Genomic DNA, 21,194 nt, shown 5'->3' with positions numbered 1-21,194 from the left:
TTCTTTGCAACTGTTTCTCATCACAGTGCTTATTAGAAATATTTGTTAAATATCAACTGGAATATCCTATTTCAGATCTAATGCTTTTTTTGTCAATTTTCTTTGATGCACCAATATCAATAATATTAGGATCCCTCGTACTTTTCCTTTCTGGCAGAGTGACTCGTGTAAACGGTCACCTGAACTGAAATAAAAACCTTTGTATGTTCATTTTAGTTCTGCCTGGAGAAGCATGAGGATGTTTGGTTCTCATTACAGACGGAAACAAGCTGTGCACTGTAACTGAGAAACTGAAGCAGAAGCAAGAACACACTACGGTGTTACTGTTGTTAAGTAACAGCATGGAAAGCAAGATGCTGTTTGTACTGCTTAGAAACAGGGTGAATTTTATATGGAAAGAAGTGCCATAGGGTTAAGATGCGTTGGTTAAGATGACAGAAGATAGTTTAAGATGCTATTCCAGATCATTCCATAAAAAGTAGGGTTGTGTAGAAGGACAAAGTATAACTGAAGTACAATTTCACGGATTCACAGTGTTTCCAAAAGCTCGTTTTGATATAATTGGTTGGTGGGAACCAGCAAATGAGGTGAATCTGTCTGACCTCTCTCTTTGCAAGCAGTCCCCAGGCTGCTGATGGTGTGCACACAGGCACGCTTACCCAGGCAGGATCCCCCGTGCCTGCCCTCCCCTCATCTCAGGCTCTAGCAGGGCTCGTGAGTGTGTAAAGTTCACTGATACCTGAGACTCTGCCGAGAGTATTAAATGAAAATCATGAGTATACATCGTTTACAGCAAAATGTTCCCTAGAGCATGCCGTACCCTCATTAGCTCAGAGTTTGATGGTAAATGAGCAAAGTAGCCATTCTTCCTGTTCCTGAAATCAGTTATTTCACTTTTATAAAAGATTTGTGTAATCCGATTTTCCCCTGAATGTCATAAACAGTGGTGAGACACAGATGCATGTTGCTGTTAATGAGAAGGGATTGCTTTCAAGAGTTATCTTGAGACTAGAGCATGAAGATGGGCTGCAATTACGAGTGGGACGATTCTGGGAATTCCTGCTTTCTCCTGGTGTCATTGTCACACGCCCATTGCAATGCACAGCCTGTCTGTGTCTCTGAAGTTTCTGGTAGCTCAAGCGTGCCTCAGGGAGCCAAGCCAAATTTCCAGCTCCGCTGGGGGAAAAAGTAAGGGCATAAGGAGTTCTGAGATGAAAAATGCCTGGATAACTCAGAGACCTACACGCATTCCTAGGTGGGCTGGTGAGGCACCAGGAAAGCGGTGGCCATCTCAGATTTCCAGGCCACTGGGAGCTTCCCAGTGCCTTGCCTTGCCCCCCCCCAGGGACACTGCAGCCCTGCTGCTCTCACTAATCAAGGGTTTTAGCCTGCGAGCCAGCAACATGCACAGTTTCTGCCCTAAATGAGTCTCCGTAATTTTGCCAGTCTCTTTCGTGCGCTAAATCTATTTGTGTGTCGTAAAGAAGCTTATATCAGGGACAGGCACAGTCATTTCCAAAAAAAAATTCTTCATAAAGCCAAGATGTAATTGTTCATAGGCTAAGGTCTTGCAGACTGTTGCATCTGAAATTTGGTTCCTAGAAGTGATAGGCAGCTCTTCTCAGCTTAACGTCTGCCCTTTACATTTTGCTGTCATAGCAACAGCACAAAACACGTCCTTGTGACTAATCTGCTTTGCTTTTCTCCATCTAGGCTTTAAGCAGGAGAAAGAATCAGAGGCAGAGTTTCCCCCCTCCAAACGTTTTCTCTCCTCATCTCTTTACAGTGCTGCTGCTCGGGGGAGCAGGGCTCCTGTAGGAGGAGGGGCAGGGAATTTAACCTCAGCAAGCAGCTGTGCTGTACTGTCATCCGCTGAAGAGCATCGCAACAAAAGACTGCTCTGCTGTAAAAATGAATCCCATCTAGTGACTGCAGAAATAATAATACAAGAATATGAAGGATTTTAACCTAAAGCACTGATCCTGATTTTAATATAATATGTGCATTTATACCAGATTAGTGTCAAGAAGCGGCATTTCAAAAAAGAAAGAAGTGGATAGAGAAGCAAATTATCAAGAGCTAGCAGTAAGCTTAGCTGAGATGCTCAGTGCTTTTTCAAGTGCTTATAACTTTTTCAGATTGTATGTTTCCTGGTCAACGTTTCTTTTTGCATCAAGATAATTCTGGAAATGTCAGCAGTCTGAGCAGAAATGTCATGCTCCATAGTTATTTCTGTAATGCTAAAAGAATAGGGATGGCTCCTTTGACCTAAAAGCAAGGGTGCTAGGCAGCATCTCTTTCTGCTAACAGTTTGGCTCTTTGCACTTCACCACTCCTGAAATTCACCAAAAAACTTTATATTGCAAGTATCAGGCAGGCAAGTTCTTGCTTCTTCCCTTCCTTCTTTCCTTAATCCCATTGAATAACCAAGATGTTTGCATAAAGAAATTTCAGGTGGAGCTCAGAACTTTTTCTCTGTTTGATAATAAAAGTGAACCCCAGCAGAACTTTAGACTGGGTGTGCTTAGCTGTGGTATTGGTAACTAGTAAGCATAATAGCACTAGGAATCTTGATCCTAGCAATTCCTGTGCTGTCTAGAAAGCAGCCACACGAGCCATTTGTAGGGTCTGTTATTTCCCCTTCTAAGGCTGCCCTTCACTAATGACCTAGTTGTATTATTAATTTAACACTAATCCCACGTGTTTTTTTTTCAAGAACTACATAATTCTTCTTGAGTATACTGCATTTATAACTGTTTTATTATCATTGTTATTGTAGTGTTTGGGAACCTATACCATAGCTCAACTTACTACTCTGCGTCCATAGCAATAAGTGCTGGTTTCCAGTGTTATCTACCTTGACAAGCCACATATAATTGGCTCAAAATAATAAACATTGCATTCAGATCCTGTACTGAGGTTGGACAGCTTTGTGTGTTGTACATGTGTCTGTATGCCTGTGTATGTGGTGTAGAAGGGAAGGAAGAGGAGTGAACTGTGAAATTTCAAAGAAGTGCTTGCGCTAGAGAGTAGAGATAACGGTGGGATCATGTTAACTAACCTTCAGAGAAAATCAAACCAAGACTGTTCACAGAGTCACCAGAAATAAAAGATGTTTACAAGCGTAGCTTCCTCTCCTATGCAGGAAGCCAGTCCTTCCCCCCATCAAGTTTGGTGGAAAATCTCTAATTTTACAGCTTGCCATTCCAGCCTCCCTTTCTCTAGGTGGTGTTTCAGGATGAAAGGGGTTATGGCAGTGCACTGTATACTTCAGTCGCCTTTTGTGGTGTTGCCTCATGAAGCTGTCACAAACTAGTTCAAACTGCAAGTTTATAATCACAAACTAATCACAAACTGCGAGTGATAAAGGTCATAAGAAACCAGGAAAAGCTCTGATAGGGAAAGTGTTGTTCAGTGCCTGGTAGGATGCACGTACATTTTGAAACTGAACAAGTAGCTTTTTATCTAAATAGACATTACTTGTTGTCTTGATATAATGGAGAAATTATATAATGATGAAGGGCCAACTTCATAGAGAGAAGAGCTGTTGTATTTTTTGCTCAATTGGAAACATTTTACTGCAAACCTCAACGTGGTCCTTTTTAATTAGTAGTGTAGTTTCAGCATCACTGGTGTCCACTCAGGAAGTTCATATTACTTTAGACTGTTAACCTACAAACCTTTGTGATCCAGTGGAGCAGAGATGTTGCTGCCTGAGAAAGCTTACTAAGATGGGGCTTACAGGACTTGGTTTTCATTCTGGCCATTTACAGACTGACTCATGGGTATGCATCCAGGGCCTGATGCCTTGTCTCAGTATGCTGAATTTCACGGAGGATGCAGAGTTGCCACCTCAAGTCTTGGTAAAATTTTAGAATAAAATAAATGGTGTGAGGCAAAGAAGGAACAGTGAGAGACTTTAATTTGTTAGAGCCTGTATGTAGATACGTACCAATCCCCATGCATATGCATGTGGCGATGGTAGAATCATAAATGTACAATCTGCAAGAATACAACTGCTTTTTTCAGTGTCCTGAAATGCTCTTTCTATGCGTATGCTGCTGTGAGAGAATGCTTTTAATAAGGTGACGGAGTTCTGACTCAGCCCTGCTGTGGCAAAGTCTGCTAAGACCATGACAGAAATAAAAGCAATAACCTCTCTGCAGTCAACTCCAAAAGCAGTTAAGTAAATTTGTTGTTTGAGCAGCACTGAGATGAGGGTTAATGCTGCCACACAAACCAGAAAAGAAATAAAGAAAGAACTTTAGTTTCAAGTTACATGAAACTGCTTGCATAACACCGGAACAAAAAGTGGTAGAAGTGGAAATATTGTCACATTTTTAAGAGGCCACCATTAGGGATATAGAATAGAAAGACACGCAGCCATAAAGAGACCAAAATAATTGACGCAGTCATCTTCAGATTTTCCAGACCAATATATTCATATAAAATAAAGAAAATATTTTCTAAGTGGTACAATTTTCATTGAAGTACTTACGGGAAACACCATGAAAGAAGAGAAAAACCCCCAAACTTTCACAGAATCACAGAATCGTCTAGGTTGGAAGAGACCTCCAAGATCATCTAGTCCAACCTCTGTCCTAACACTAACAAGACCTCCACTAAACCATATCACTAAGGGCTACATCTAAACGTCTTTTTATTAAAAGATGTATTTATTAACTTTCATTAAACTCAGATGTGTATCTGTTTTATGCAGAAGACACATAGATGTAAGGAAGTAGGTGACTAATGGGGTGGAACTCTGAGAATTCTTGCTTTAAATAAAAAATTATTAGAGAATAATGCAGTCAATCAAAATAAATATCACTTTATAGAAGCCTAATGGAAAATCCTTTAAGCCATTCCTAACAAATAATCCCAGTTAAGCATAAAATAGCAAGTGCAGTTACTTTTTCAGGGTGCTGTTTTGTTAATCCTAAAATACACATTTTTTATTCCTGAGATAGTCACAGCTAATCATAGTTACGTGTATTTGTCTGTAAAGTCAGTAATTACATTTGTAATAAACATTAACTTCTATAAGCACTATACAATCTTATTTTGAAGAGCTGAGTGAGACACAGGTATGCATTGAGCTACAAGGTCACAGCGTTGTTGCATCTCAGCAGCATGCCGTAAAAATTATTTGTCCACAAGGTAACTGACAGCGGAACTATTATTTGAGTTATCTTGTTGAAGGCTTGGTCTTTCCATAGCTGCATGGAGTCTATAGGGGGCAGGACCGCTCTGAGCTGTTCACAGATACAAGCTGCACTCAGCAGAGGTTGGACAGTGCCTTTAGAAGCCAGTAAGAGCGTGCAATATGTTATCTGAAGAAACAACCTACCTGAAGCAGCTTCCTGATTCTCTTCAGGTTGTGTATCAGAAGAAGGTTCTTCTCTTGTGAAACCCGGTCTAGCTGTTCATCCACTTGTATTAGCAAATTCTGTAAAAGGATCATTGCCATTGCTTCATTGTTGGATGCAGCCTCCCTAGAGAAAAAATGATTGAGAAACATGCATTTTAAAAATGTTATAAGAAGTGCCAAACTATCTTTACAGAAATTTATAATCCATTGAGAAATTAAAGCTGTAAAAAATGCTTTAAATACATAGTGACTTGCATATAGTTAGAACTATGTAAATAATTGATTTTTATGATCCTTTAATTTACATTCACCTAGATATGCAGCTATAAAGGCAGCGGATGTTCTAAGCCCAGGCTACAGAGTCAGCCAGAGGGGAGACAACCAGGGTTTCCTAGTCTCGGTTCCAGTGAATATTTAAACATTTTTAGCCTGCTTCCCAGAGGAAATGAGGCGTATGCATGCTGTCACTCTCAGTCTGTCAGTCACACATATAATTTCTGAAGTTGCTGCCCACTTTCAGCCAAAGTTGACAGGAGGCTCACAGTCCAAAAGAGATGGTGTTTGTATGAATTTCCCAGAAAACTGGCAGGTTGGTAGAGGAGAGGAATCCAAATTAGTGCCTCCACTGAGGAAAATGGCAGTAATAACTTGCTCCAGGAGGCAACAGCCAGATGGCCAGTCAGCAGATATATATCTTCACACCAGGCACCAGATGAGCCTTCGCCTGGCCAAACTATTTGGGGATACAAGAAGACTCTGAAGCTACTGGTGAAGGGTATGTAGGGGACAAAGGACACAAATACATGAGAAAACAGGCTTTACTAGTTCTGCTGTTTATGGAACAGCTTGTTACATGATGGGCAATAACATTAGTGAGCAGAATAGAGGAAGATAAGCTTTGGATTGCATGGCATCCCTGTCCTTAGGGCACTCCCTCCTTGCTCCCCAAATGGCAGATGCCTGTTTGAGATATGACTGCTAAATCTGGCAAACAGGGGATTTTAATGTTTCCCATGTTCCCACAGGCACGTAAGCATTGTATGTGATAAACTGTGAGGAAAGATTATATTCCTTAGCAGCTTTTTCCAATAGTCCTCCAATAGCCTTGGATAATTAGCTTGTCAAACTCAGATGTCTTACTGCTACTACTAATATAAACTTTTTTTAGTATCTAGTTCTGGATTTTCTTAAGATAACTATGCAGTGAATTTGATCCAGCTTTGTGCATAAATTCACCTTCTAGAAAACTATTCCTGCAAGTAGCTGGTTTGGACAAGTTGAATAATTTTGTGCTGCAAGAGGCAAATTAATGACATTTCCATTGAAATCTGACTTGCCTTTTTTTTTTTTTTTTTTATGAAAAACCTTTAATACCGTTAATTTGCTAGACAATTTTTGTGGGATTTTGTTTAGGAATAAGTACAAATGAAAACCCACTTCCAGAAGTTTCTTAAATTTAAAGCTGTAAGGGACAGAAAACTGTGCTCTAAGAAAGTGCATCCAATCTAGAATGTTTATACATTGAGTATATACTTACATTAACCTTTAAATATGGTAATATGGTGCTTTTCATTAAAATCATTATGTCAACACATGCAGAAAACCCAATTATGTTCAGAACTCTTCAAAAATACTGTCTTATCTTTCATGTAGCATGTGGTAATTTATTAGGAATAAGCATAGGAAATAATTTTATTCGGTGGTTTAAGATAACATCACATATAAAATATGTACAATTGTTATTTAATAAATTAAGAAGAACTTTGCAGCTTTATCAGGAGTTTACTGACACTGAATCCCTCAAATAAGTGAAGTGTAACACTAGCTCAACAAGCTAAATCCATAATGAGGGGAATACTATTCTTGGGGTGTAGATGCCTGCTCAGTTCACAAATGAGCACCCTAAAATCTACTAGATAAGCAAAAAATTTTTTTTATGACTGAAATCATAAGAGAGAGAAAAAAAATTATTCCTACCAATCTTGGCTTTCTATCCATTGTGCCAGTAGATGTCGGATTTCCATGGGAAAGTTATCATCGTAGAACTGGTCTACTTGCTCCAAAAACTTTATTTCCAGTTGTTGAACTTGACTCCATTGGGACATACTGCAAAAGAAATGATTAAACATGTTTGATATTGAAAGTTATATATTTGATGTATTAATAATCCAAATTTTCATTGCAGTTCTTTTTTTATTACATACTTTAATATTTCTAATTATCCTCTGTCTTTCAAAATGGACATTACCTGGCTAAAGCTGGTCAGTTAAAGGGAAGAGGAAGAAAAGCAAGCAAGACCATTAGAAGTTTTAGCTCTTAAACCTGAATGGGAACCGCTACCAACTTTCTTCCTTAATGCAAATGTTTTGGGTTACTGTATGATGCTTATGAAATAGGGAGATTTACACAGCATCTCTTTCAATAGAAGTAACTTAGGACTGTATGCTTCAAATCCAGGTAAAACTATTTTTATGAAATGTTAGTAAAAGCATAGAATTTGCTCTTATCTGTGAATTCATACTACTGTGTGATGTTGTGCTGTTCCTAGAGCCCCACGTCTTCTGTTTGGAGAGTACTGCTTATGTCACAATCTAAATTATTGATCTTTTCCATTTTAAACTGGCATAGAATTCTGAGATTTGGTGTTGAAAAAAAAATAAAAAAGCTTGGGAAGGGTAAAGTCCTATGAAAAATAAAGGACAAGCTAGAGTAGGATCACCCAATGACAGGCTCTGAAATTCTTAACTGGAATGTCTATCCCAGTTAGCTTTTGACTGTTTACTGATATATTGGAGACAGAAGCTTGGTTGTTCTAGATTTTAGGTGGGTTGAGTTGTCTTTGAATATCCACCTCTCCATGGACTAAAGAGATTGTTTGGGGTGAGCAGACTCTCAAAGTAGACATCTCAGCTTCCGTGACTCTTTTTCCACTTGGGCGAACATGACCTCTTTGCGCTCTAAAGTTGCACCACATCATCATTAATCCAACTGGTGAAAACAGTATTTTCATTGTGATTTTTTTTTTTTGGTGCTGAAAAGCCTGGCCAAAAGCAAAAGGGGAATAAGCTCAAATGAAAAAAGTAGAAACTGGTTTGCTGCTTTAGCCCACAGTGCACTAAAGAAGCCTGAAGGTTGCTCTGAAGGGTACCACTGGCAGTGTGCTTGTGTCAGCGCTCATGCCTATACCTTGAGGTCCTTCCAGCACTATCAGATCTTCTCTATAGTACTGAGGGATGCACTGAGATAAACAGATGTACTTCTGTATCGCACAGAGAGATAAAACGTTGCCTTGGGGCAGACTATGCCAGGTTGTAATTCTAGATGTGGTGTCTGCAGAAAAAATCTGAAGCAGTGTTGGTAATGGGCCATTATGGGTAAGTAGATAAGGGGGACACCCTAGGGCATGCCCTGGTATCTTGGCCCTCACATGAACTCTGCCCTACCCTGATCCTGTACCAGAGATCATCTGCTCCTTTATTATCTTTGTTCATGCTAACAAACTACATAAAATCCAGCATCATTGATTAAAGATTGCATTGCAGTAGGTCAATGTTATGTTTGAACACTTCTGATAGATTTTTTTCCTGAAAAAAAGATGAGATTTCATCAACATTGACATTTTTGTAACAAGTTGACCTTTTTATAAAGAGCTTTCCCATTTCCATTTATGAATCATAACATCAACTTTTCAAAGAATATATCTTTAATATTGTGTGGTTTTTTTATGTTGTTTTTTCTTAAGTCAGAAGGAAAAAGAAACAACAGAAGGATGAAGTATCTCAAGGTTTAACAGACTTGAGTACTTACTCATGAAAAGCGAAAGTGACAAGCTTTAGTTTCTCCTTAACTAAGGCTGGATGCGATGACTCCGTGCGCGTTATGAAGGACGCTGTGTACCATCTGTGGAAATGTGCCCAATGCCATTTCCCTCCTCTTTATTACTTCCATTAACTAGAGGAAAAATACTGCCCAAACATTTACTTTGTTTCTTTAAATTGCTGAGAAGGAATAATATACAGGAGTGCTTTCCTCTCTTTATTGCTACACTGGTAATTACTAAGAATCACAGACTGTATTTCTTGAGATATGTACAAAAAACCAAAATTGCGATGTAGTAATAGCACACGTTCAGGAAAAAAAGAAAAGTAAGATTTGCAAGCCTGCTCACTTTCAGTGAGGGTTTTTATTGCAATTTCATAGTTGTGAATTATGGTGGCTGTGGTACCCTAAAGATCTTGGTAAGAACTTAGTATTGTTATCTAAAGGAAAAGAAGCAAAACCTTGTGCAGGCTGCGGTCTCCTGAGGCCTTCTAAGTAATGTGCAGGGATGCTCGCATGCATCCACGCCGGCAAAGGATGAGTCTGGTTTGTACATAGGATTTTTGTAACATGTTTAATGCAACACACCCTGTCCTACCTTTTCCTCTTCCTGGGAGTCACACTAAAAGCTAAAAAGCTCAGAATACCTGTTGTTTATTTTGGATCTTCCCTGAAGGCCTCTAGCAGAAATGCGCAACGTGAAATATTGGTAGCGCAACTCTCTTTCACTTTTTTTTGTGCTGTGAGGTGCTCGTTCAGGTACTTCTGGTTTTATCTGTGAGCCCGTATCTAGAACTATGATCTGTACCAATGCAAGGTACGTTCCCTGCAGTCTCTCTGGCAGAGAAACTTCGCATTTGTGCCCTGACAGAGCAGCACGGAGGCCGCAGGAGGAGCTGGGTGCCCCGCTTACCCCTGGTGGTGGGGAGCCCCAGGCCCATAAGCCTGCTGCCAGCCCAGCTGGGGGGCAAGAGCCCCCCAGACTGAAGTAAAAGACACCCCTCCATTCACTGCCTTCAGCACCCCACATCCCCCAGGCACGAGGCATTTTGAAGATGCGCTTGGCGCGTGGATGGACAGCCGGACAGACAACTAGACGGAGAACACCCCCCCCCCCCCCAAGATGCCCCCACTTGCCTGTGCGAGCGCTCCCCAGTCGAGCCCTGCTGCAGGCGGCGTCCCCAGGCGTGTCTGCCGCCTGCCCCGTGCTTTATGCTGCCCCAGCCCCGTCCCGGCGGCTTTTCCTGTGCGTCAGCTGCGCCCTCGCCGCCCCGGGGAGCGGGACGGGAGCGAGAGTCGTGTCTGGGCTACAAAACACGGCGAGCAGCGTGGCCACACAGCAGCCACCGTACCGCTCTGGGTTACATGATGTGACACGGCTCCGGCACTTACTTAGGAAATGGCCAGAAGGAGGTTATTTATCCAAAAATAAAAAAATCTCCAATTTATACGGTGGCGCCCAAGCCTGTGTGGAAGGCAGAGGGCTGGGGCCTGTCGTGCTCCCAGGGAGCCAGGCTTCTCCCTCTCCGCTGGGATCAGGGGGCCACCAGCTTTCTGGCACGCAAACTTTGCTAGCCAGCTTTTGTAATTAACGCTAGTTAAAAGGCTGAGGGCAGCCCTGAGAGGAGTTTGGTGGTACAGCGTGGAAATGCTACGTGCTGTGACTTCCTGCAGCGGCTGCTGGTGCTTCTCGTTTCAGGCAGTGCCTGAGATGCAGGAGCTTCTCTTCAAGATAAAAGACTCAGTCCCTGTCCTGAAGAGTTAACAACCTGACATCATCCATATCAGTAAACATTATTATAAAAGGGTTATGACAACAGGCAAGTATTTTTTTTTTTCTAAATAAATACATTATTGGAAAAAGGATCTCTGTAACATCAGGTGCATTGTCGCTAAAACCAAAGCAAATGGCAAATGCTAAATTATGATAATTTCAAATCTGTCTTACCTCAGCACAGAGCTTGAATGGTAGGATCAAGTCTTTGATGTCACACAACGCAGCTGCAGTCTGCCCTAAAGAGGATCCTTTTGAGCAATTATTATTTTATTTGTTACATTGTGTGTTACCAAAAACCCCAGTCATGAGCAAGGCTTCTCTGTGCCAGGCTGTACAAATACCGAACAAAAGGCGTGCTCCCGGAAAGTGCCAGTGAGCTGGTGGAGCAGTGTTACACTCTGGGCTGGGAGGAACATGAAACCTTGTTCAAGTGAGAAAGCCAGGTGCAGGAGATGTAGTTAAAAGGAAGGTGCGTGTCACTGTTGATGTGTAATTACATTTTCCAGACAGAGCAGAGGGAGAATTGAAAGTGATGTGAGAATCTCTGATACATAGGTAACTTCCAGATCTGCTGGTAGACGTCATCTTCACCATATATGCGCTTGAAATGAGATGAGACATTTTCTTTAATAGCATTTAGAATTTTTTTCATGTGCATTTGCATTTTGAGAGCCAGGATCATAACAGACCTCTGCAAAATCCTGATTTATAAAAGTGCATACTTCAGCAGTCTCTGTATTTAATGTCCTTTTGCGTTGTACTATTGCATATCTGTCCATTACCTTTTTCAAGTGAGATGAGGCTATAATGTACTAGAGCATTTTCTTCAGTTTTTTATTAAATAATCAGTGTACAAAATCACATTAGCTTTTTCAGACTTTGACAAGTCCCTGTTCAGACCTAAATGTGTCACACACACAGGAGGGAAGATACAGCAGCACTTTACCTGCGTTCCTGTTTTTTTGCTTATGGATATCCCAGTGTTTCATTCAGGATACATACATTCATGCACATGTTATAATCCTCTTTCTGTGAGATTGCATATTGTCATTTTGCATACGTGATAAATGATCTGAGGGATCACCTGGCGTTTTCTCAGATTTGTTTCTCTACCATTTGGCAAATCTTCATAGTTTTCTAAGGTGGTTAATTTTTACGTGGTTTATGGTGTACCAGTAGGCTCACGCAGGTGCAACCCTGGGACATTCAGCAATGTGAGGACCGCCCAGGAAATATCATTTATTAGTAATTTAATTGCAGGCTGTCAGTAGGGGGAACTGTTGCACCACACTTTTTCTTTATCCTTTAAATAAATATTGATAACTATTTATTTTCCTTTTGGATTAAGTACTTATTTTCTAAGCATCCTTTCATAACTGATATCCGTAATGGTAAGAAGACAGGTAGTTCATGCCATCCCAGTAAAATAAAACAGTAACAGGGATCCAGTCCCTCTGATTTTTGCTTGGCCCTCTCCACTAACCTAGAAAAGCAGCTTTATGATGGAGTGGTTGCTATTAAGATAATGTTGTGCTGCTTGCTATCTGGTGCCAGTATCTATTCAGGTTTGCTTCAAGAGCCGGTGAGAAGAAGAATCAGGTTAAGTGTCATTCCCCAAAACTAGGGTAATGAGAGGCCGCTCCTCGCCTGAGGTTCAGAGAGATCAGTGTCTGGGAAGAGGGTTCCTCCGTCCTCACCCCGCTCTGTGGCACATGCTGTGGGGAAGGCAGGAAGATGGCCAAGATGGCAACAGCAGTGGAGCCAGCCAGGCGGGTGTGAGGCATGGCTGTGGAGGCAGAAGGGTGCAGGGGAGATCCCCTCAGTGAGGGGTGCAGGGGGATCCCCCCCACATCCCCTCAGTGAAGGGTGCGGGGGGGGGGGGATCTCAGCGAGGGGTGCGGGGAAATCCCCCCCCCCCCAGCATCCCCTCAGCGAGGGCTGCAGAAGGCTCTCCTCAGCAAGGGCTGTGGGGGGCTCTCCTCAGCGAGGGGTGCAGGGTCTGCAGGAAAACGAGTGGAGTTGCTCGTTGCATTGCAGTGAGGTGAGGCGAGCTCTGAGGCTGACAGAGTGGTGGGCGTGCAGAGGTTCCCTGTCGGGGCTGTGAGGAGGGCCTGGATGAGAAAAGCTGAGGCAGGTGACAGGAGGAGGTTGGAGCTTGTGAGGAACGGGTCCCTGCGGGTAACGGGGAAGAGAAACGGAAGGTACTGTGGAGAAGGTGGCTGAAGCACTGTTTAAGAGGAGGGGGCAGATGAGTGGTAAGGCTCAGCTAGAGCTCGTTGAACAGTAGCTGTGCTGGAGTAGGATTGTGGAGGAGCTGGCTCGAGCCAGGTGGCAATTATGGCTGTGCTAACCATGAGGAGGGTGTGCAGGAGGCAGGTGCTCCAGGACTGCATGGGACCAGGGGTGGTGGGCGCTTCTGGCTGCCCCTCGACAGGGGAGACCCACCAGGCACACGGACAAGGAAGGACAGGCTGACACTGCACTTGTGGAGCGGAGGGCAGAGGTAAAAAGCCTGGGGCAGCCCTGGGGTGGGAGGGGAGTTTCTTGAGGGACATCCAGGCACAACAGCGCGGTGAGGCTGCAGTCCTGGGGTGGAGGTGGCTAGGAGCATGGGTGGGAACTGGCCAGTGAAAGGTTCAAGCCCTCATTGAGTGTGGTAGGTCAAATTTAATCGTTACTGCACAATGTTTTGTTCCCCTTGGTCGGTGTTTCAGCAGCAGTAAAAGTAGGTGAGTAAGAAGCAAGAGTCTAAATTGTGTGGGCTATTGAAAGGGTAGAAAAAGTCTCAAATAATGGAGAAGTAATTCTGGACATGCTAATCTTCTAATCAAACGTTCACAAAGTTGTTTCTAGGAATACTGAGACAATTTGTTACTTTGATCCCTTGGACCAACCTGTAATCAAGGTTATAAACTCTTGTGTTTGGCCTCTGGTCATTGTACTCCTTGACTAACCTTTAATTAGAGTGTGTCTTCTATCTTTTACATAAAAAAGACATTTAGCTTGAACATGCTGTACATGCTTTATGTCTTGGATCTGAACTCTTCATAGCTTTTCTTCTTGTATTCAGAACAAGGACTTCTGGTCTCAGTGAGACTAGTAAACACTGTAATCATGAGAAATTGTCTTGCTGGCAGTGTAGTTCCTCCTCGTCAGCACAGCATAAATCAGAAGTCATGCGTGCAGGTCACATCCCTTACTGTCCTCTGTTTGGAGAAAAAGACAGCAACAGCAATGTTGTTCTGAAGTTGCATGTTCTAACAAGCTGTGCATGAGATCTCTTAGCTCTGTTTGTGTGTAGCTAAAAGAATGATTGTTATGCTTAGAAAAATGTTTGTTGTTGTTGTTTTTTGTTTGGTTGATTATCAATTGCTGAAAAACTTTGTTTTCCAGCTTCCAGTAATGAATAAGCCATATGTGAGATGTATACATCTGTTTGAAGTAAAAATATATATCTTACCCAAATTCAAAATCATACCAGCTAGAAAAAAAATCAAAATTAACTGGTTATGTAGATAATAGTGACAAGTCAGGAACTATAGAAAATTGAAATTGGCTTCCACTGAGCTGGGAATTTTATGAATTTTAATTTAATATATAAGATTGCTTTAACCCTTCCGTCTCCTAAATGATTTCATGCAAGTTTAACTTTTGCTTTTCTTCAATCACTTTAAAGTCAAGTTTCCTTTTTTGGTTTTGAGTTCTGTAGATTTTTAGGAATTCTAGTAGCAGTGTTTTAGTAGACTTTTACATTTAGTGAAGTCTGTGGCATCTCAGGAAGCTTTTTTCTTATTCTGTACAACAGCTTTCTTGTCAATTGGTGATGATCACTTTTGTTTGCACAGAAGTTGAGGACTTTGTGATTACTGTTTTCCAAAGTAGAGTGTGAGAAAGGAATACAATATTAACGTGATTTGGGCAATGCTGCGTTTCTGTGTGTATGTTCCTGTGAGATTTAACTTGGAGGGCAAAAAGGAGAATGTCTTGGTGATGCAACTTGATTAGCATGAAAGGCAGTGTTGACAAGAGAAAAGAGAATTTTTCATAGTAAGCTCACTTGGGACACATGCTGTCAATAGTTACTTAAGTTCTTACTGCCTTCCCTACCTAGGATCAAGATGACTATGCATAATGGTAATTTCTGAGCATACTTACGAATGTTTTCATTTTACAGTCTCTTAGAACCTTAGAGGAGTCCTTGAGTTTTATTAAGCTTGCTAGTATATGCTAATTGCAGAAAGCAATTTGGTGCTGAACAGCGACTTCCCAATACAAAGATCAATAATTTTAGAATTAGTAATGGATCATACTCAGAGAAGATAACTTGGTTAATTAATTTAATAAAGTCCTTTCACAAAGGGAGCAATTAAACCAAAGTTTGATTATTTCTGCTTGGTAATATTTGAAATATTCCATATTAAAGTTAGTCTTTAACTCTAATGGTGCCAAAAGAACCTCTTGATTTATACTACTCTCTGAACCTCCTTATCTATTTATTCTTATTTATATAAGAAAACACACATCTTCAGAACTGATGTCAGTTTTCTCCTTGGCTAGGCAATAAGAAAAAAACAAATTGGAAGTGGTTGTACTGTTGACCTTAATTGTATTGTTGGATATCACGAGGAGGATGGCAATCATGTGCCCATTATGGGCTCATTGTTTTTCTTCTAGGCTGTCTGAAAGTGGTATTTGCTTTGATCCTTTTATTCATCTCAAGCCTCCTGTAACAAATAGCTGGGGCTCAATTTTTTATATATATATATATATTTTTTTTTTTTTTCCTGGATCTCAGCTGCTTAGCACACTGTAAGGGCCCCTGCTATGTATGGGAAGGTTAATTGCAAGCTGTCATGTCCCTCACTTAGTGCAATTCCTATGGTGGTAGGGAAGGAGGAGAGAGATGGATGAGCATATAATGATTCTGGATTTATTTTGAAAATCATTATCATTTCTGAATTTTCCAAGTTTTTTTCTAGCTTGTTTCAAAATTTTCAGTATGAATCAATTTTCAGTATGATTGGGTCATACCAGAAATGAAAACAAGCTTATTTTCACTAGGAGACAATGGAAGCGGTTGGTGGAGCAAGACTCAAAATTGAGAGCTGAAGACTGTATGTGAAAATTTAGCACAGGAAGTTGTTCTGTTGGTGCGATCAAAACTTGCTTTATTCCCTTGTCTTCACAAGGAGAAGGGTGGTTTCTAGAGCTTGCTAACATTGGGGGAAATGTTAGTGAAGACGAAAGCAGCCTGTAGCCACCAAAGGACATAGGTCAAACCAAAGCTCAATTCTTTCTTCAGCCTGAGGTCCTTCAAACCCGCATCTCACGCCTTCCCCGTAGGTGCTTTGCTGATGATGAGGCTCCTGTGGGGTGGGGAGTGTGTTCTATTTCTCCTGGAGAAACAGATGTGAGGCTCAGGGAGAAAGTGTGCTGATTCACTGTGGTCTGGTTATTCAGGCACTCCATCGTCAGAGTCCAAGGGCGTTTGCTGCGTGCGAAGCAGTTACCCCGTCTGGTGTACGTGGAGCAGGAATCAAAGCCTTCCCAGCAAGAGCTGGGGGCCTTTGTGGTTGGGCGAGTTCGTGCTTTCATTCCTGGTCAGGGTGAGGTGGCACAGCGTCAGCTGTGGGCGAAAATACTCGTCTGCAATACTGTGAGCAGCCTGTGGTGTCAGGATGACAGCCGTCTGCTGGGAGAGGAGAAAAGAGAGAGGACGTCTGGACTCCCACAGTATGGAAAGGGAGTCAAACCCCAGTCTTTGGGTCCTGGTAAATGCCCTAAATACCGATCTATGTGCTTATTTGCAAAACGGCACCTGGATGTGAAGGGGAGGGTGATGGCCGGGGCAGGAATTCCTCCCTGTGACTGTTGCGTGTCGTGTGCTGTTTGAGCTTGTGCTCCGGGTTAGAGCGCACCGGGGCTCTTGCCAAATTTTGGAGAGTCCTGAATCAGAATGGGGTAAGGGGTAAAATGGGCAGCAAGATGTTGAACGAAGCTGGGCAAGGGTGGCACAGCTTCGATGGCATAACTCGGACGCCCACATAGTCTCGGTGTGTGAAAGACTGGCAGCAGTTCCAAGGACTGCGCTCCTTAGCCTGGCTCCCAGGTGCCACCCAGATTTCATCTTAAGTGTGCTTACGATCTTTTCCTGAATCAAAAATGAGGTGCTCTTAAAATACAAGCCATAAATCACTTTTTTTCTAATGTTCTCTGGCTCACTTATCGCTTTTATTATTTAATGGTAGGTATTTTTCACATCTCTCAACGTTTTGAATGTGGAATAAAGGGTTGCCCTTTGAACAGATTGCATCATTGATCCTAAAACCAGCATGGGTGGAAATCCATGATATCAATTTTCCTCTTCTCACCTCTAGTTTATGATCCCCACGATCTGTCTGGTGAGAATCTGAGACTATTAGACTTCCAGTCAGGGTACCCTGAGGGTGAGATGAGGCCATCTAGATCCGTGCTTCTCAAGTGTGTTTTTTGGTAAATCAAATGTTGTCTTAAACATGTTGGAAGAAATCTGAGCATTGCAAAGCTCCTTTGGGTTAAAAAAAAAAAAAACAAAAAAAAAGCATCACAGATGCATTGTGGAGTGCTGCCACAGTACTTTGCCTACATTTTTTGGTTGTAAATGAAAAGCTTTTGAATTACCATAATTTTTCCAGTGCTGGTTTCTGTTTAGTTCTTCCCATACCTACAAATGTATGCTTATTTTTCGAAAATCTTACTTTGTGTATAGGTTGTTTTGCAAACCGCTGTGAGGGGTTTATGACCTACTTTGACCCAGAGGCTGAGAAGCGCTGCTCCAGTAGCTGCAGCGGCGCAGATAACCTGCACCGCTAGCATTATCTCCCATCAGAAAGAAACCACTGATTCCTCTGAGAACTGAACAAGAGGTTCTCAGTTCAACTCGTGCTAATATCTTTTGTGGTATATTTTTTCAAACTTTTTTGTACAAGCCATCTCTCTCTCTCTATATATATACCTATATAAGTATAGATAGTGAAAGCTTCCGCTGCTAAGGAAAGAACTTAAAGCTGTCCTTGAACACAGAGCGGTCAGATCCATGCTGGAAGGTGCGATGCTATTGAAGGCTGTAGCTTGGGACCCAGTTTGCAGCTTGTTTCCTTGAAGCCCTATAAAAAAGCAGGCAGCAGAAGGTTTTTGCCTAAGCTGTGTGTCACGCTCCCCTTTTGCTGGGAGAGGTGGCACAGCCGGGGGGCACCTCTGATGTAAATCCTCCCATATGTTAGGCATCTTCAAAAGAAAACTGAGCAAAACCATACGGCAACTAGTGCGTTTTTTGAGAACTCAGACTTCTTTGCTTATTTGAAGATGGCAAGAATCAGTTCATGTAATGTTTTGCAGATCTGCTGAAAACAAGCGCCTTTACGTTGCTTGGTCAACTGCATTTTTTGTTTCTCTTGATCCTGTATAAATCTGGGAATCTGTGGTCTTTGTGACACGTCTGTTAGCATTCAGAGGGGGAAAAAACTATGAAGGGAATTGCCAAATTCAGCAGACTGTAACTAGGGGACAATAAAGCATACCACTGTCTGATTTTTTTTTTCCTGTTTCATCGGTCTGAAGAGATACAAGCGCTGATAGATTTAATGAGGTTCTCAAACGACAGGAGGTGATGTACTGTTGTGGGAGTTGTGTGGTGACTCGGAGGTGGTCACATTTGAATAGTGTGAATGCTTTTGTTTTCAAGCAATGGAGCTTCGTTGCCTGAGTTCACCAAGGTAGAAAAAAGTGCTGGCTGGAAAAGGCACTTCATGTGACCCAGGAGCAAAGTCCAGAGTCAAACTGTAGAAGCCCACTTGGTTCAGGTTTGTGTGTCGTGGTACCTGCCAGATCACAGCAGTGTTTCCTCAGTGCAGTAACATGTTTTATTTGTTCTGGTATCTGCTTCAGCATTTTGATATTGTCATCCAAGAGACTTTTCTAACTATGGTTCATTTTTTATCATTTTAAGTTTTTGTTTGTCTTAGTCTCTAATAGCTCCACTTGCTTGACCTGGAGAAAAACATGATGACCACACATATGCCTTAGAGTGGGTGAGTTTGTGCAAGATTATGCAAAATAGGAGTATCAAATTAATATATACTGAGTCTTATTACAATAAAAATTCCCCCTTGCAATCGTTCATTCCCACTCAGCCCATAGCCAGAGTTAGGACTGTTACTACCGTGATTGTGTGCGTAGCAATGATGCTTAGAGGCTTTGACTTAATCTTGCTGAACATCGTATGCACCTCTCACCCAAAGTGCTTATTATTTGGAGGTAAACGGGCGTGCTGTTGGTGAGCACTAGAAATGTAGAAGGAGGAATAAAAGATGACAGCGGAACCATGATCAGCATTTGAAACAGTAGTCACGCTGCTCGGCTGCTTCTCCAGCTCAGTGTGTGTGTGGCAAAGCTCAGAAGAGCAACAAGTTTTGCTTTCTGTGCCTCTGTTTCCCCATCTGTAACACACAAATAGTTACGTCCATCTTGCAAGTGCATTGTCCTGCTTGTAAAGTGCTTGTTGTTTTCAGATGAGAATGCTATTGTGATGGCACAGGCATTGCTTTTGTTAATAGGGGGACTATGGTATAAATAGAATTATTTTTAATTATGATTATTGTATCTAACTTTTTTCAAGTAGGTGGTGTTATTAAAATCATCATGATTTACATAACTATGGGCATCAGATACAGTACTGGTCACTTTAAAGATCACCTCAGTCTTACCTGTCATCTTTTGTTCTTTCCATCTTCATTTTGTTGTTTCCCTGTTACTTTTTTTTTTTTTTTTTTGGCTGTGCAGCTAAGTATGAGAGTCCTGTGACAACCAGTATTTCTGTTGACATTCATGCATAGGGATGTGATACTTAGCAAACCAAGGAAATACTGGTGAGATCACTCCAGCCAGTTACTGTTAGGTGTCATGTGGGAGGGTTTAATACTAGAAATGTTCACATTAGTTGTTTACAGGCATATAAGTAACCAGGAGAAAACCCTACAGATTTTTTACTTGCTGTTGTTTTTGTGTTCACACTGTAGTTTCTACTCTGTGATTCCGTGTCACATGGATTTCAAGCCTTAAAAAGCTAAAACATACAAAAAATACAGATTAAAATCCTTCTAAGACTAGTGTTGAAGTAAGCTCTTTTCTTGTCCCTAACCTTCTTAATCTCTTTTGTGAAATTTTAACAATTCAGTTTTTCCTGCTTCCTCACTGTTGCCCTTGCCTATATATAAAATATCTCTGGAACATATCTTTAAAACAGGAGTTCACTCATGAACAGACACCTACGTACACTCATCAAATGGAATTAAATACTTTCATGACAAAACAGGGTGTATCATAAATCTGTTGGATATATCATTTTAATTGAGCAAGAGTTGCTTGTAGAAACACTAGTCAAATTGTACGTGTGTTTTTTTTGTTTTGTTTTAATAAGGGAAAAGATGATGCAAGTGCAAATTGTTGTCATGCTGAAATACTGTAGGTGTAGTTTCAGTAGACGAATAATACAATCAGGGCTAATATCTCTGATATTTCATCCTGCTTCTTATTTGAAGGTAGTAAAATACCATTTCAGAGTACATGTTAAAACTCGCCACTGTACTGCTTAGGTGTAACAACTATCCTATGAATGCTTAATATAAGGGAAATATTCAGAGAAACAAAACCTTATTGTTTCAGGCTTCATCAGACTACACTTTCTCACTCACCTAGGAGTGGTGCCATAGTTACACTCTAGACTTTTGTCAAAGTTACAGAAAACTTGTCAGGATTTTGAGGTTTGCCATGTGTTTAAACAGTTCCCCTCCTAGGTCCCTGGCTTTGAGACAACCTGAACTCCATTACCTAGCTTTATGTTGTTCCCCAGCAAGAATTGATCTAGCCTGATAATACTGGCAAAGGAACACTTCACTTTTCTCTCTGTACTGCTCTTGAGTGTACGTGCCTTTTTATGAGAAGGCAGTCCTGTTTGAAGTAGAATCACTTCTTACAAATCCGCGCAGTGAAATAATGTCACAAATCCGCTGGCATGTCCAAATGAGAGTAGTAGTTAGCCATCTACTATAGGCACGTGTCCTGTGTGTGTACAGAGCTTTTCAGTAGGGAATTCAAAATTAGGAAAACCAAGATATACAGTACTGTATTTATAATTCTAGGCGATGTTAAGCTCTCTGTTGTGGAAGGGGAAGTGCTGGATTTACTAAA

At 41.5% G+C, this 21,194-nt stretch overlaps 2 protein-coding genes across 3 annotated transcripts in view; one reads left to right on the top strand and one right to left on the bottom strand.

The window, feature by feature from the left end:
• The window catches only part of STAT4 (signal transducer and activator of transcription 4), a 45,015-nt gene extending 33,747 nt beyond the window's left edge, over window positions 1–11,268 (bottom strand). The window contains exons 1-3 of one of the 2 annotated variants that reach the window (XM_048058203.2): window positions 11,139–11,268; window positions 7,349–7,477; window positions 5,351–5,495 (exon numbers count right to left, since the gene is read on the bottom strand). In XM_048058203.2, the coding sequence (XP_047914160.2) occupies window positions 5,351–5,495; window positions 7,349–7,476 (273 nt within the window). In that variant the 5' untranslated portion in view covers window position 7,477; window positions 11,139–11,268. Of the gene's footprint in view, window positions 1–5,350; window positions 5,496–7,348; window positions 7,478–10,327; window positions 10,776–11,138 lie in introns of those variants that run through there. The other variant, XM_013187492.3, reaches the window with a different exon arrangement.
• Window positions 1–21,194, top strand: part of MYO1B (myosin IB) — a 185,761-nt gene that overhangs the window by 35,136 nt on the left and 129,431 nt on the right. The window lies entirely within an intron of this gene.

This window comes from Anser cygnoides, chromosome 6 (genome assembly GCF_040182565.1).
Source record: "Anser cygnoides isolate HZ-2024a breed goose chromosome 6, Taihu_goose_T2T_genome, whole genome shotgun sequence".
Taxonomy (NCBI): domain Eukaryota; kingdom Metazoa; phylum Chordata; class Aves; order Anseriformes; family Anatidae; genus Anser; species Anser cygnoides.
This window is presented reverse-complemented; position numbering and strand designations above follow the sequence as displayed.